At 35.6% G+C, this 13532-nt stretch overlaps 1 protein-coding gene across 1 annotated transcript; it reads left to right on the top strand.

Moving 5' to 3' along the window:
• The first annotated feature begins 2020 nt into the window (after positions 1-2020).
• On the top strand, positions 2021-12166 carry LOC133318669 (GATA transcription factor 11-like). The gene is made up of 3 exons (XM_061520719.1): positions 2021-2210; positions 2657-2914; positions 11256-12166. Exons 1-3 carry the CDS (start codon positions 2202-2204, stop codon positions 11904-11906), a joined length of 918 nt encoding a protein of 305 aa, XP_061376703.1. The 5' UTR covers positions 2021-2201; the 3' UTR covers positions 11907-12166.
• Positions 12167-13532: the final 1366 nt, after the last annotated feature.

The raw sequence follows: 13532 nt of genomic DNA, 5'->3' as shown, positions 1-13532 counted from the left end.
CTTTTATGTTGAATAATGTTATTTAATAATTATTAAAGTCAAAAAAATGTTTATTGATGTTGTAATTTGTAATTATTAGATAATATTATTAAAATTTTACATTAAAACCAATTCTTTTGTGCATTGTTAATCTTTTTGCCTTAGAAACGTAAATATATAGCATTACATCTCCATTCTCCATCATATGATCTGTCAACAACCGTGGTCCCACGTCGAATATTTAGTCTAATGAATTATTAATTGTAGGATCCATAATCATTTCTTCTTCTACCAATGAGATGAATCTTACTTTTTACGAAACAACCAAAAGTTTAAATGTTAGAAAATATAGTTGGCGGGATGATTTATGGATTTTATTAGTGTTATGTAACATAATGTAAGTGTTGTTTCCAACTCTTACATCAAAAGGGAGAGAAAAAGTGAAATGATGAAAGAGAAAGAAAAACATGTGGATCTCACCTCTTTAATGTGTGTGTAAGAAAGTGAAGTTATATTATGTTAAATGATAAACATAAAACTCATGATTTATTAGCCATTTTGAGGAATAGAGTTCGTTTGTTTATTTAAAAAAAATGTTTGAAAAATTTGAAAATAATTAATAAATTTTTTAAAAGTATAAGTTAAAAAAATAATATTTTTTAAAGTTTAAAAAATTAAGGTCTAAAATCAAATTTTAAAAATTATATCATTAAATTTTGGTTTTAATGTTTATAAAGTGAATGTAGATAAGTTATCTACATTCGTTCCCAAAACGACGTCATTTTTGGATGAAAAATTAAAAAATTATAATGAAAAATATTATTATAACCCTGAAATAAATTATAATTGCAAAAATATCTTGATTTCCGCCATCAAGTGATGTTGTTTTAGGCTCACTATAGATAAATTATCTACATTGACAGTAGAAAAATTGAACCCTTAAATTTTTTTCTAAAACTTTTTCAAGCATCTTTGTCCCAAAATAATGTTTCCGCTTATGTTGAGTCAAACGAAAAAATAATTCACGTTTGGTTTTTTTTTTTTTCTAAAATAGAAAGAAAGAAAGAAAACAATCATAGGTATGTAATAATTCTATTTGCATAAAAAGGTCTCATTGGTCTCGTGTCGATTCGTCGGTGATTGCTCAATCAATTTTGTTTTAGATGCAAAATACTCTCTCAAATCTGCGTATGATACAATCATTCAAATAAATATTAATTTCTTTCAGATCCACCTATTTTCACCTTAAATAATTCCTTTTAGATCCACATCTCATGCCCCATCACCGTTCCACCCTGATTTGACCAACACACTCTGTTTTTTTTTGTTATTTTCCCTTATTTCCACAGTTTTCTTGGCATATCATATTAACAATAAGTCACGGTGATAGAAAAAAAAAATAAGAAAATTAGCAATGCATTCACATCGCAATTTATTGTTATCATGATCTATTTCAATTGATTTTCAAGAGAAATACTTTAAATTTTATAAATTATCAAATAAAAAATTGATTTTCAAGAGAAACCATCACACTTTTTCAATTGAATTGAAATTAAATTCCATGAAGAAATACTTAAATTTTATGAATTATCAATATACTATTGAAAATTGTTTTTATTAAGGAATAACTCTTCTGAGAACTTAATACATGTTTGATTTCGTGTTTTTTTTTTGTAACAACTAGCTTTTGCAACTGAAACTTTATATTCTGTTGCGTAGGGAAATAATTATCTCATGTTGCATGGCATGATTATCTCATGAAACTGAGACAAAATAGTGAAATTCATTATTTTATTTTATTTTTAAAAAAGTAATAGATCCCATAATTTTATCCATGTTACATGAGATAATTATCTCATGAAACATGACATTAATAGATTCTTAACTGTTTACAACCATAACTATAATAAAGTTAAGTTATTGTCCAAAAAAAAATTAAAATTAGGTTTGAAAATAGATGGAATAATTTTGGAAGGAAAATATTTATTTATTTATTTTTGGTCAATAGAAAATATTTATTTTACTCACGAGAGCAGGATGAGGGTTTCCGCATGGTAATAGCGCCTGCCGCAGAAAAACAAAACCTAATTTACCAAATTTGGACAGAGAGATTCTCATATCTTAAGATCCTTGTTCTGTTGTGTTAAATTTAATCCTCAGACTCGCCTCTGTCTGTCTCAATTTCCAAATCGCTGCAATATGATTCCTCACTGAAGCAGAACATGTATGAGGTTCTTCAAAGCTCTTCCTTTTTTTTTTCCTTTTTTCTTTTTTCTTTTTTTCTTTTGTGTCTCTTCTTTCTTTTAGCTCAAAATACTGCATGCATTTTTATTTTATTTTTGGAGATTATAATACTGCATGCATTTTGTGTACTTTATTTTTTCTCTCTCTCCAAAATGGAGGAAAAAAAAAAAAAGACTGGGACTTTTTTGCTGGATTTTGTTGTTTTGTGTAAAATGTGCATAATCTCGTTGTGACTATTTTGTTACATGGTTATCCAATTTGGGCCAGACAAGATAACATGCTCATAGCATAAATTCTTATTTTTTTGATGATCTTAAACCAATGGTTAATAATTTATCTTGTTTCTTTTTGAAGTGTCTTCTATTGTATGCAAGCAAAGGATGACAATGTCTTTGTTTGATGTCCTTTTGTGCACTGTAATACCTTGAAGCAGGATATGGCTAATACAAAGGACTCTTGGTTTTTTGACAAGAATTTTAATGGTCTGTTAGATGAGACTTTTGATGATGTCATCAAGTTTTTTGATTTCCCACCTGAAGATGTGGAACCTAATGTTGTGGAAGAAGACTGGGATGCTCAATTTAAACGCCTTGAAGAGCCATGTTTTGATGTTTTTTCAGCATCATTAGGTGGGCTGCATGGCAAAACTCAAATTGAAAATCCCAAACTTGGGAAGAGTGTGTCTGTTTCTGTGAGTATTCTTGCCACAATTATGTTGTATTGGAATGCAGCTTTTAATGTCTTGTTATCTGCTTAATTTCTCCTAGTAGTTATGTACATAGAATGTCACAATTATACTTCATTGCGGTGCTCTTATATTTGATGAATTAACTATGTGCTTGATTTTATTATGTGAAACTGGATTAACATGAATGAATCAACGTTGAACAACAAATTTTGATGCTTTAGGTCCTTTTTTGTAAGTTCAGTTACTGGCAATGGCCATTTTGTTTGATATGATCTATATTTTGTGAATGAATTGTTTTTCCTGGACTTTCATCAAAGACCTTTTGATAGGAAATGTTAATATTGTAACTTGGACAACTGTGAGTTTTAATAGTTGGAATTTTTGCAGGAGCTGTCCTTTTGTTACTTAGGCAACTATGAGTTTTTACAGTTGGAATTTTTGCAGGAGCTGTGACTTCTAAGGAAAACTAGAATGGTGTTGTCTAGGAATTTTGTCAGATTGACAAAATTAACGTTGGTAATCAAGCTACTTCATGGGGTAAGAGAAGAGATTTGTAGAATGAATTTGGTCTTGTTAGGAGAATTGGAGTAAAAAAGTGGAAGATTCAAATGTTAGAGATTCAGTTTTCAGCATTTAATTAATAGGCACGAATATTGTGCAACTTTAATTGCATACTACGTGCTTTAATGTCTACTAGTTAGCTGTTTCTGCTAGTAAGGAGTAGGACAAGGAGCAATGCTGACTTTGTGATGGTACTCTGAATTCCCTTGAAAGTGTGCTGCTGATGTGTTTATTCATTATTGGCGGTAACAGGAAATCATAATTAAAGAAGTATAATAGTTGACAAATTGTTGAGAAAAGTTGCTTCATTTCATCTGCTACTGATCCAAAATGTCCTGGAGATGCTGCTATTTTTCTGTCGGTAGTGCTCAGCCTTTTATGCACGTAAAGTTAGAACTTCTCAGGGGTTGCAAGACAAAGGGAGGAGGAAAGTAGGAAGCTGGTGGTAATCTCTTTCCTCTCCCATTCAGGTTGCAGAAACTCCTTCTCTTGGTATACGTTGTGGATGACAGTAGAAGGTTTTAAAAAAGACAAAAGGGAAAGCAACAGAGAAAAAAAATTAATGGGAAATGGATCATCTGATTAATTTTTAGTTATGTAATGGATAAGATTATCAATCATAATTGTTAGGTTCTAAAATTCAAAATAAATGTGTGTTGTAAATATTAGAATTTTATCTATTTATTTGTATTAGCTAGAATACTCTAGAAGTGTATTTTGGGCTTAGCCCATTAGGTCTTTCAGTACTCTTTAAATAGAGAGCTCTTGTACAGATATTATACGATTCAATAATATACAAATCTTCTTTTCTAGTTGGTATCAGAGCTCTTGATTCTGAGGGCTCTGCTTCCGCAAATCACCGCCTTTAAAAATCAAACCCTATTTGCCTCTCGCATCCACAAAGCCGCCATCAGAAAAAAATTTCCGAGGACCTTTTGGACCATGAAGACCCCTGTTTCACTCCGTTTTCTCAGATCTATCATTCTACGGAGGTTTCTTTTTCATTAGATGACTAGAACAGCTCAAAAAAAAAACAGAAGAGAAATTTATTTTATTTTACTGTTCATCGCCACCAGCCACCGGGAAAATTTTCCAGCCCTTATTATGTCAGACGTTGAAGATACTCCAACCTGTCAATCATCTGGTACATGCTCGATGGCTATTCTTTCTCCAAATGACCTCCCTTTTCTTCATCAGAATTACCGTCTTAATGGGAAGAATTATTGCAATGGTCCCAGCTTGTTCGTATCATCCTTAAAGGACATCATAAAATTACTCATCTTGAAGGACCTGTTCTTGCCAAAACAGATCCAAAATTTGCTGACTGGGATGATGAAGACTCTCTTATTATGACGTGGCTATGGAACTATGACTCTTGAGGTTAGTCAACATTGCATGTTCTTACCTACTGCTCTTGAGATCTAGGATGTTCTTAGACAAACTTACTCAATGAAGCAAGATGTTGCCACCTGATATGATCTAAGGAATAGGATTTTTTCTACCAAGTAAGGCTCTCTCTCTCTATAACAGAGTATTATGGTATTATGAATGGGTTATGGACTGAGCTTGATCAATAAGAGTTTGAAGATGGAGTGTAGCAAGGATGCAGCCACTCTGACCACCTCCATTGAACGCAATAGGATCTTTGATTTTCTTTGTGGTCTCAACTCATAGTATGTCCCTATTCGAGTTCAAATTCTTGGTAAGGAAAAATTACCTTCTTTTTCTGAAGTTTTTCACACTGTCAGGGGTGAAGAAAGTCGCAAGGCTGTCATGATGGATACCAAAGTGTCTGAATGATCTATTATGCTCTTATCTAAAGTTACTACTCCAACTCCTTCTGATTCTAAGCCCACTGACGGGTCTGCTATGGTCTCAGCTAAGCCACCTCCAAGATATTTTCCTCCTAAGCCTAGTAAAGAGGGGCGTTGGTGTAACTATTGTAAAAGACCAGGTCACACAAAAGAGGTTTGTTACCGTCTTCATGGAAAGCAACAGGTTCAGGAGAAGCTTGGTAAGTCAACCTCACGTGGTCAGTCCTTCTTTGCCCCCTTAGACATTTCTACTGTGAATGAGACCTCACAGATGCCTGGTGAGTTTACTACTATTCGTCGTGAGGAATTGGAACGACTTAGGTCCGTATTTGAATCTCTCAATAAGCCTTCTGATACTGGTACTTTGGCTATGACTGGTAAGAACTCGTGCACTTATTCTTTTGTTGCTTCTTGTACTGATTTCAAAACTTCATGGATTGTGGATTCTGGTGCTACTATTCATATGACTTGCTGCATTGACCTTTTTCTTTCTTATAATCCTACTGTTGGTATCTGTACTATAGTTGTAGCTGATGGATCACACACATCAGTTGCAGGTTCTGGTAACATTAGAATCCAACCCTTCTCGTGTCTCAAGAATGCTCTCCATGTTCTCCAACTTTCTACCAATCTCCTTTCTACTCCTAAGCTTACTACATATTTGAATTGAACTGAAACCTTTTTCCCTACTCATTGTGTTTTTCAGGATCTCATCACGGGAAAAACGATTGGAGTTGCTAAGGAGCAGGGTGGGTTGTATTATCTGGTTCCAGACTTTGCTGCAGAAGGTACCAGGGATCAGAATTTGATGACTCGTCAGTCTACTTCAAATTCTCTTATTTGGCTTCATCACAAGCGCTTGGGTCATCCTCTTTTTAGTTTACTTAGGTCTATGTTTTTGTCTTTGTTTGTGTCTCAGTTTGTTGAGTCTTTTAATTGTGATGTTTGTCAGTTTGCAAAACATCATCGTGTATCCTTTCCTTCTGGTGAAATAAAAAGTATTAAACATTTTACTATTATTCATTCTGATGTTTGGGGACCTTCCAAAGTCCCTAATATTTCTGGTGCTAAATGGTTTGTCTCTTTTATTGATGACTAAACTCGGATAACATGGATATTTTTTATGAAAGATAAGGCAGAAGTGACATAGTTGTTTATTCAGTTTTATTATATGATTGAAACCCAATTTGGTAAAAGTATCAAATGCTTGAGATCAGATAATGGTACAGAATATGTTAATCAGCGTCTTTCCCAATTTATTAAAGACAAAGGAATGACTCATGAGCTCACATGTGTGGATACCCCCTCAACAGAATGGGGTTGCTAAAAGGAAAAATTGACATTTGCTTAAGTCACCAGAGCATTGTTGTTTCAGACATCTGTACCCAACTCTTACTGGGGAGAAGTTGTATTAACTGCAGCTTATTTGATTAACCGGTTACCCTCTCGAATCCTTGGCCATGTAAGTCCTGTTGATCTCATGACTTCTTTCTTTCCTTTTGTTCCTATTATGCAGAGTCTTCAGTCTCATGTCTTTGGATGTGTTGCCTTTGTCCATGTCCATAAACAACATCGGAGTAAATTAGAACCTAGAGCCCTTAAGTGTATCTTCCTTGGCTATGCTCCTAACAAGAAAGGATGCAAATGTTACCACACTCCAAGTCGTAAATTTTTGTTTCTATGGATGTTAGCTTTCATGAATCTGAGTCCTACTTTCAACACCCTCAGCTTCAAGGGGAGAACAATATAGAAGCTTCATTCATTTTCTCTGAGTCTGAGTTTGAGTCTCCCTTTCAGTTGCCTACACCTATTACCCAAGTTGAGAATGAAGACTTAGTTGCTAAGACTGAAAATGGATCTGAATCCTCATGTGACATGCCTCCTATTGATCTACGCAAAGTTGGGACACCTGTACTAGTGTATCAAAGGAAGAAACAACCCACATTGCTCCATCAGCAACTGCAATCGCCTGAACCGCTGGTATGTACTGAATACACTACTTTTATTCTTGAGCCTGATATTAATTCTAATGACTTACCCATTGTTGTAAGGAAAGGGAAAAGATCTTGTACCCAACACCCTATTTCTCATTTTGTTTCCTCTAAGAATCTCTCTATGCAGCATAGAAGTTTTATTACAGCACTTTATCCCGATATCAGTACATGAAGCATTAAAGGATGATAATTGGGTTCAAGCCATGCATGATGAGATGAATGCGTTGGAGAAGAATAATACATGGGAAATTTTTGACAGGCCAAATGGAAAAAAGGCAGTAGGGTGCAGATGGGTGTATACTCCAAAGTATAATTCTGATGGGACTCTTGAGAGATATAAAGCTCGACCGGTAGCCAAGGGGTTCACACAGACCTATGGTATTGACTACGAAGAAACATTTGCTCCAGTGGCCAAAATGAATACTGTAAGAATTTTATTATCTCTTGCTGCTCGTTTTAATTGGGATTTGAAACAATTTGATGTGAAAAATCCCTTCCTCAACGTCGAATTAGAAGAAGTTTACATGGAGATCTCACTAGGATTTAACTCTACAAATGGAGATAATAAAATTTGCAGATTGAAGAAGGCGTTGTATGGCTTGAAACAATCCTCGCGTGCTTGGTTTGGAAGATTTACCAAAGTTATGCTTTCAATAGGATACAAGCAAAGTCAAGGAGAGCATACCCTTTTCTTTAAACATTCTCAGGAAGGTAAGACCACTGTAAATAACCAATTCAACCCAAAAGCTCAAGCTGTTGGGTAAGGTTATATTAATGGTTTTATAAATCTCAACACACCCTCTCACACAAGAGCCCACTGGGCTTGAAGGGTGGACAATGCATGGGTCCACCTACTTGTGCGAAGAAAGAAATTCCACTAGAAAGAAAGTGGGGGCGGTGAGGATCGAACCCGGTACATCGAGGCTTTGATACCATATAAAGAACCAATTCAACCCAAAAGCTTAAGCTGTTGGGTGAGGTTATATTAATGGTTTTATAAATCTCAACAACCACTATCCTTCTAGTTTATGTTGACGATATGATTATAACAGGAGATGATATAGATGAGAAATGTGCTTTGAGAAAAAGACTGACTGCCGAATTTGAAGTTAAAGATCTTGGAAATCTGAGATATTTTCTTGGGATAGAAGTTGCTCATTCAAAATAAGGCATTTTTATTTGTCAACAGAAGTATGTTCTTAACCTCCTTAAAGAAGCAGGAAAACTCGGATGCAAACCTTTCAGTACTCCAATTGAGCAGAACCACAAACTAGGAAGTGAAAATGAGAGCCCTCCAATTGACAAAGGACAGTATCAACGAATAGAACCACAATTAGTATTGTTAGTCAATTCATGCATGATCCAAGGGAGAAACATTTGCGAGTTGTGGACAGGATTCTCCAATACCTGAAAGGCACACCAGACAGAGGACTATTGTTCCAGAGAGGAGGAAATCTCTCCTTAGAGGTTTATACAGATGCCGATTATGCTGAATTTGTGACTGACAGACGATCTCCTTCGGGCTATTGTATGTTTCTCTGTGGAAATTTAATAACATGGAGAAGTAAAAAGCAAAATGTGGTTGCTAGATCAAGTGTAGAAGCAGAATTTCAGGCCATGGCTCAAGGGATCTGTGAGTTATTATGGTTAAAAATCATTCTTGATGATCTCAAGGTGAGATATGAAGGATTTATTAAGTTATTCTGTGATAATAAGCTTGAGATATGAAGGATTTATTAAGTTATTCTGTGATAATAAGTCAGTCATCTGTATAGCCCACAATCCAATCCAACATGATCGAACTAAGCATATTGAGATTGATCGTCACTTCATCAAAGAGAAACTCGATAGTGGCCTGATTACTACTCCATATATCCCTTCTGGTCGTCAATTGGTTGATGTCTTGATTAAGGGTCTACCTAATGATAGGTTTCAAGAGCTTACTAGCAAGCTGGGAATGATAAATATCCATTCTTCAGCTTGAGGGGGAGTGTTGTAAATATTATAATTTTATCTATTTATTTGTATTAGCTAAAATACTCTAGAAGTGTATTTTGGGCTTAGCCCATTAGGTCTTTCAGTACTCTTTAAATTGAGAGCTCTTGTACAGATATTATACGATTCAATAATATACAAATCTTCTTTTCTAGTATGTGCTTATTACAATTATTATTTCTGTTTTATATACATTAATCATCAATATGCAAAGTTAAGGCTGTGTTCAAGGATTGCCCTACCCTCACCAGCCGGGGTTTAATAGGAAGTGTTTTTTTAATCATCATTTGTATTCAGTTAAATATGTGTTTAAAATATATTAGTTGATACCATTTAAGTTTTAAGTTTCAAGTCTCGAGCACCTTGGCACTCATGCCTTGTATTTTTTGGGTTGTTGCTCTCAGAAAGTGAGAAATGGTAACTATTGAGATATATAGTCTCACATTGGTTGTATGAGCAACTAATGTGGAGTTTATAAGGCCTTGGGCACTCCCACTCTTTGAGCTAGCTTTTGGGGTGGTGTATCCCAAGGTTCTTTACATGGTATCAGAGCCTCATGTCCCGGGTTCAAATCTCGCCGCCCCCCACTTTCTTTCAAGTGGAATTTCTTTTTTCGCACAGGTAGGTGGGTCTTTGTCCACTCTTCAAGCCCAATGGGCTTTCATGTGAGGGGGCGTGTTGAGATATATAGCCCCACATTGGTTGTATGAGCAACTAATGTGGAGTTTATAAGGCCTTGGGCACTTCCACCCTTTGAGCTAGCTTTTGGGGTGGTGTATCCCAAAGTTCTTTACATGGTATCATAGCCTCGTGTCCCGGGTTCAAACCTCGCCGGCCCCCACTTTCTTTCAAGTGAAATTTCTTTGTTCGCACAGGTAGGCTGGGCCTGTTGCATCATCCATTCTTCAAGCCCAATGGGCTCTTGTGTGTTGAGATATATAGTCCCACATTGGTTGGATGAGCAACTAATGTGGAGTTTATATATCTCAACACACCCCCTCACACCAGAGTCCATTGGGCTTGAAGGGTGGACAATGCACAGGCCCACCTACCTGTGCTAAGAAATTCCACAAGAGAAAGTGGGGAGCGGTGAGGATCGAACCCGGGACACGAGGCTCTGATACCATGTAAAGAACCAATTCACCCAAAAGCTTAATATACCATGTAAAGAACCGTGAGACACACCGCCCCAAAAGCTAGCTCAAAGGGTGGGAGTATCAAGACATTATAAATTTCACATTAGTTGCTCATACAACCAATGTGGGACTATATATCTCAACAGTAACAATATTTGGACAATGCTTGGAATTTGTAACTCTTTAGTTATTTTGAATGATGAATAGATAGATGGCTTGCATACATAGAAAGATGTAAATTTTGCTTCCTTGGTTCCTTAATAGATGAGTGTGTGTCTTATGTTCTTGTATTTGGTAAATGGTGGGAGGCAGTAAGTAAATAAATGACCCCTAACAAAAGCTATTCCTGTCTCTTCATGGATTTAAATTGAGGAATCTTCTTGCGCCTTGTAAGGTGGCTGCCTGATACAACTTGGCTGGGGCTGATCATAGATCTTGGGTTCTCCTCCGTGGATATTGTTTAATGGCAATGAAACAGAACATAATTAAGTTTACAGTGTATGTATTCATGTTTTCTTAAGAGATAAGACTATGATATGCGGTATTGCATACTGAAATTGCAAAAAGACGCATTTAGTTTGAGTGACCAAGGCTCTTTGGTCCTTGTTATAATGATTTGACTTGAAAGCATCTGATAATTGATAACTAAACTATATGAGCATATGTTTTAGCACAGTAGCAGTCCTTTCATGTGATTAGCTCTGTAGATTATAGATGTAAATATTGGAAGAAATAACCTAGGTTCCTGTTTCACTTATTATTTCAACTAAGCATATTCATTGATGTTGGATCTGATTCTTGTTTTTCCTTTTGTTGTTGGTTTGATGATTATTTTGCATTGCAGTGTAATGAGATTTCCCCAATAAAACAGCTGGCAAAGACTGCTGGACCAACATATGGAAAAACTGTTCCCAGCCAGAATGTCTCTTACCATGGGAAAGATTTGCATCAATTCCAAACCTACAGTCCAGTTTCTGTTTTTGAAAGCAGTAGTTCTGCCTCAGTAGAGAATTCCAACTTTGATCTATCTGTCATACCAGTAAAGCGGGCTCGAAGTAAACGCCTGTGTCGTTCAAGCTTCAGTCGTCTATTTTCAATTCCTTTCATCCCTTATTCACCAGCTTTGAAAAAATATCAGAGGACAGATGCCTCTGAATCAGATTTAGAAACACACCTTGCTGGGAAACTATTAAACAGAGAAAAAAAACAGAGGAAAAAGGATCTCTCCCTGCTATCTGGTGATGTTGAGATGAAGAGATCGTCATCACTGCATTCAGTTGCCTCAAGAAAATGCATGCATTGTGAGGTGACAAAGACCCCACAATGGAGAGAGGGACCTATGGGTCCCAAGACACTGTGCAATGCTTGTGGCGTCCGATACAGGTCTGGCCGTCTCTTTCCGGAATACCGGCCTGCTGCTAGCCCCACTTTTGTAGCATCATTGCACTCAAACTGTCACAAGAAGGTCGTGGAGATGAGAAGCAAGGTCATCTAGGAAGCTGTTAGGGGTTCTATGTTGGCTTTCATCAAATCTTCCTGGAAATTCTGTTGGCTAATTTTGTGTAGGATTTTATTGAGGAAGAAACTATAGTCCCAAACTGGATCCTCCTTATTTATTGTTTTCTTTTTAGTCTAATGTTAAATTGCTTAAGCATTATTTGTTGAATGTAAATTGATTGGTGAAATAAGATGTAGTAGCAAAAGATCACTGGTTAGTGCTTGCTAGGCATTCAGGAAACATGGTAATGAAAGAGAATGGTATTCAGATGTTTGTTTAAATATAATCTCATCGCTGTGGCTGATGAAGCAGCCAGCCAGCAATTCTCTAACTGGATACTTGGATCCTTGCCATTGCATGTGCTACGAGGACATGAAGTCAAGGGTCAAATTAAGGCAAGGACAATGATATCACATGCAACATGGCACAAAAATTATAGTAAAAGCACATGCATGGATGTTAGACCTGCAGGTTGGAATAACGCCTTTCAAGTCAGCTTCTAAATGGGTTGGTTATTTACCCTGCAAAACAGGCTAGTAGATTTTGTTTCTAACAGCATGCATAGCTTAAAGAGCTAGCTCATACTAAAGCCCGTTTGTCTGTGCGGGCTGACCTAATTTTTTTCTTAAAGAACATATTTTCTGTTTTAAAATTTGTTTTATATTTTAATCTCAAGTATACTTTTAATGTGTTTTGTAAAATTCTATATAGTTAAAATATATTTGTTCCTTCTCTATGCTGACATCCATTTTTATTCTGTTTGTCTGGTTGACAACATATCACAAACCATTCATCTGAATGAACTAAGGGGAAAAGGTGTGTCATTTTAAATGACACACCTTACATCATTTCACTCTCATAAAGAGGTGAGATTTACATCTTTAAAACTTTTTTTCTTCACTCTCTCTTTTGATTTATCTTTTTCTCTCACTTAAAATGATACAACTTTATGTCATTTAAAATGATATACATTTTTTCCATGAACTAATGAAGATTAATCCATCATCATGTTTGGATTAATTTTATCGTATATTATTGGAATAAAGATCTAATGCAAATATAAACTGGACTTATGAGCCCGAAACTAAAAGCAGACCATAATTGACTTAGTAGCCAGTAAGTCATGTATCCAAAGCCATAAACTTTTCAGAGGTAGCCCATAGTCACACTTATTTTCTTCTTCACCCCAAACCCAAATAATTCACTGTCAAACAAATTTGAAAAGTCAACCTGGCTTGCTATTATACTAAATATTATGTATTATTTTAAGGAAAATATTACTCTCCTCTTACATAAGATATATTCTCTCATGTTCTCTCACTTCGATTTTCGTACTCCACTTTTTTCTTTTTCTTTTTTTTTCTTGTAATAGTGAAACTCACCTATTTTCTCTCTACAACATAAGATAACTATCTTATGTTAAATAAGATTAATAAAACCCTTATTTTAATTATCATAAACAGGCTGTGCTCACTGCTTACATGCAAACATTCAATGAAAAGGGTCAAACAATAGTACCTTAATTAATTTGTTGAGTCTGTTGCTCCTTTTGATGCTGCCTTATTTTAAACATGCCCCATCTTAAAGGAGTGGTCCTACGTAGTCTTAATTAAGGTTTGGCCT

The sequence above is a fragment of the Gastrolobium bilobum genome, unplaced genomic scaffold, assembly GCF_033153095.1.
Source record: "Gastrolobium bilobum isolate Gb01-03AN ecotype WA unplaced genomic scaffold, APGP_CSIRO_Gbil_v1 utg1425, whole genome shotgun sequence".
Taxonomy (NCBI): Eukaryota; Viridiplantae; Streptophyta; class Magnoliopsida; order Fabales; family Fabaceae; genus Gastrolobium; species Gastrolobium bilobum.
Note: the sequence above shows the minus strand (reverse complement) of the source record. Positions and strands in the feature narration are given on the sequence as shown.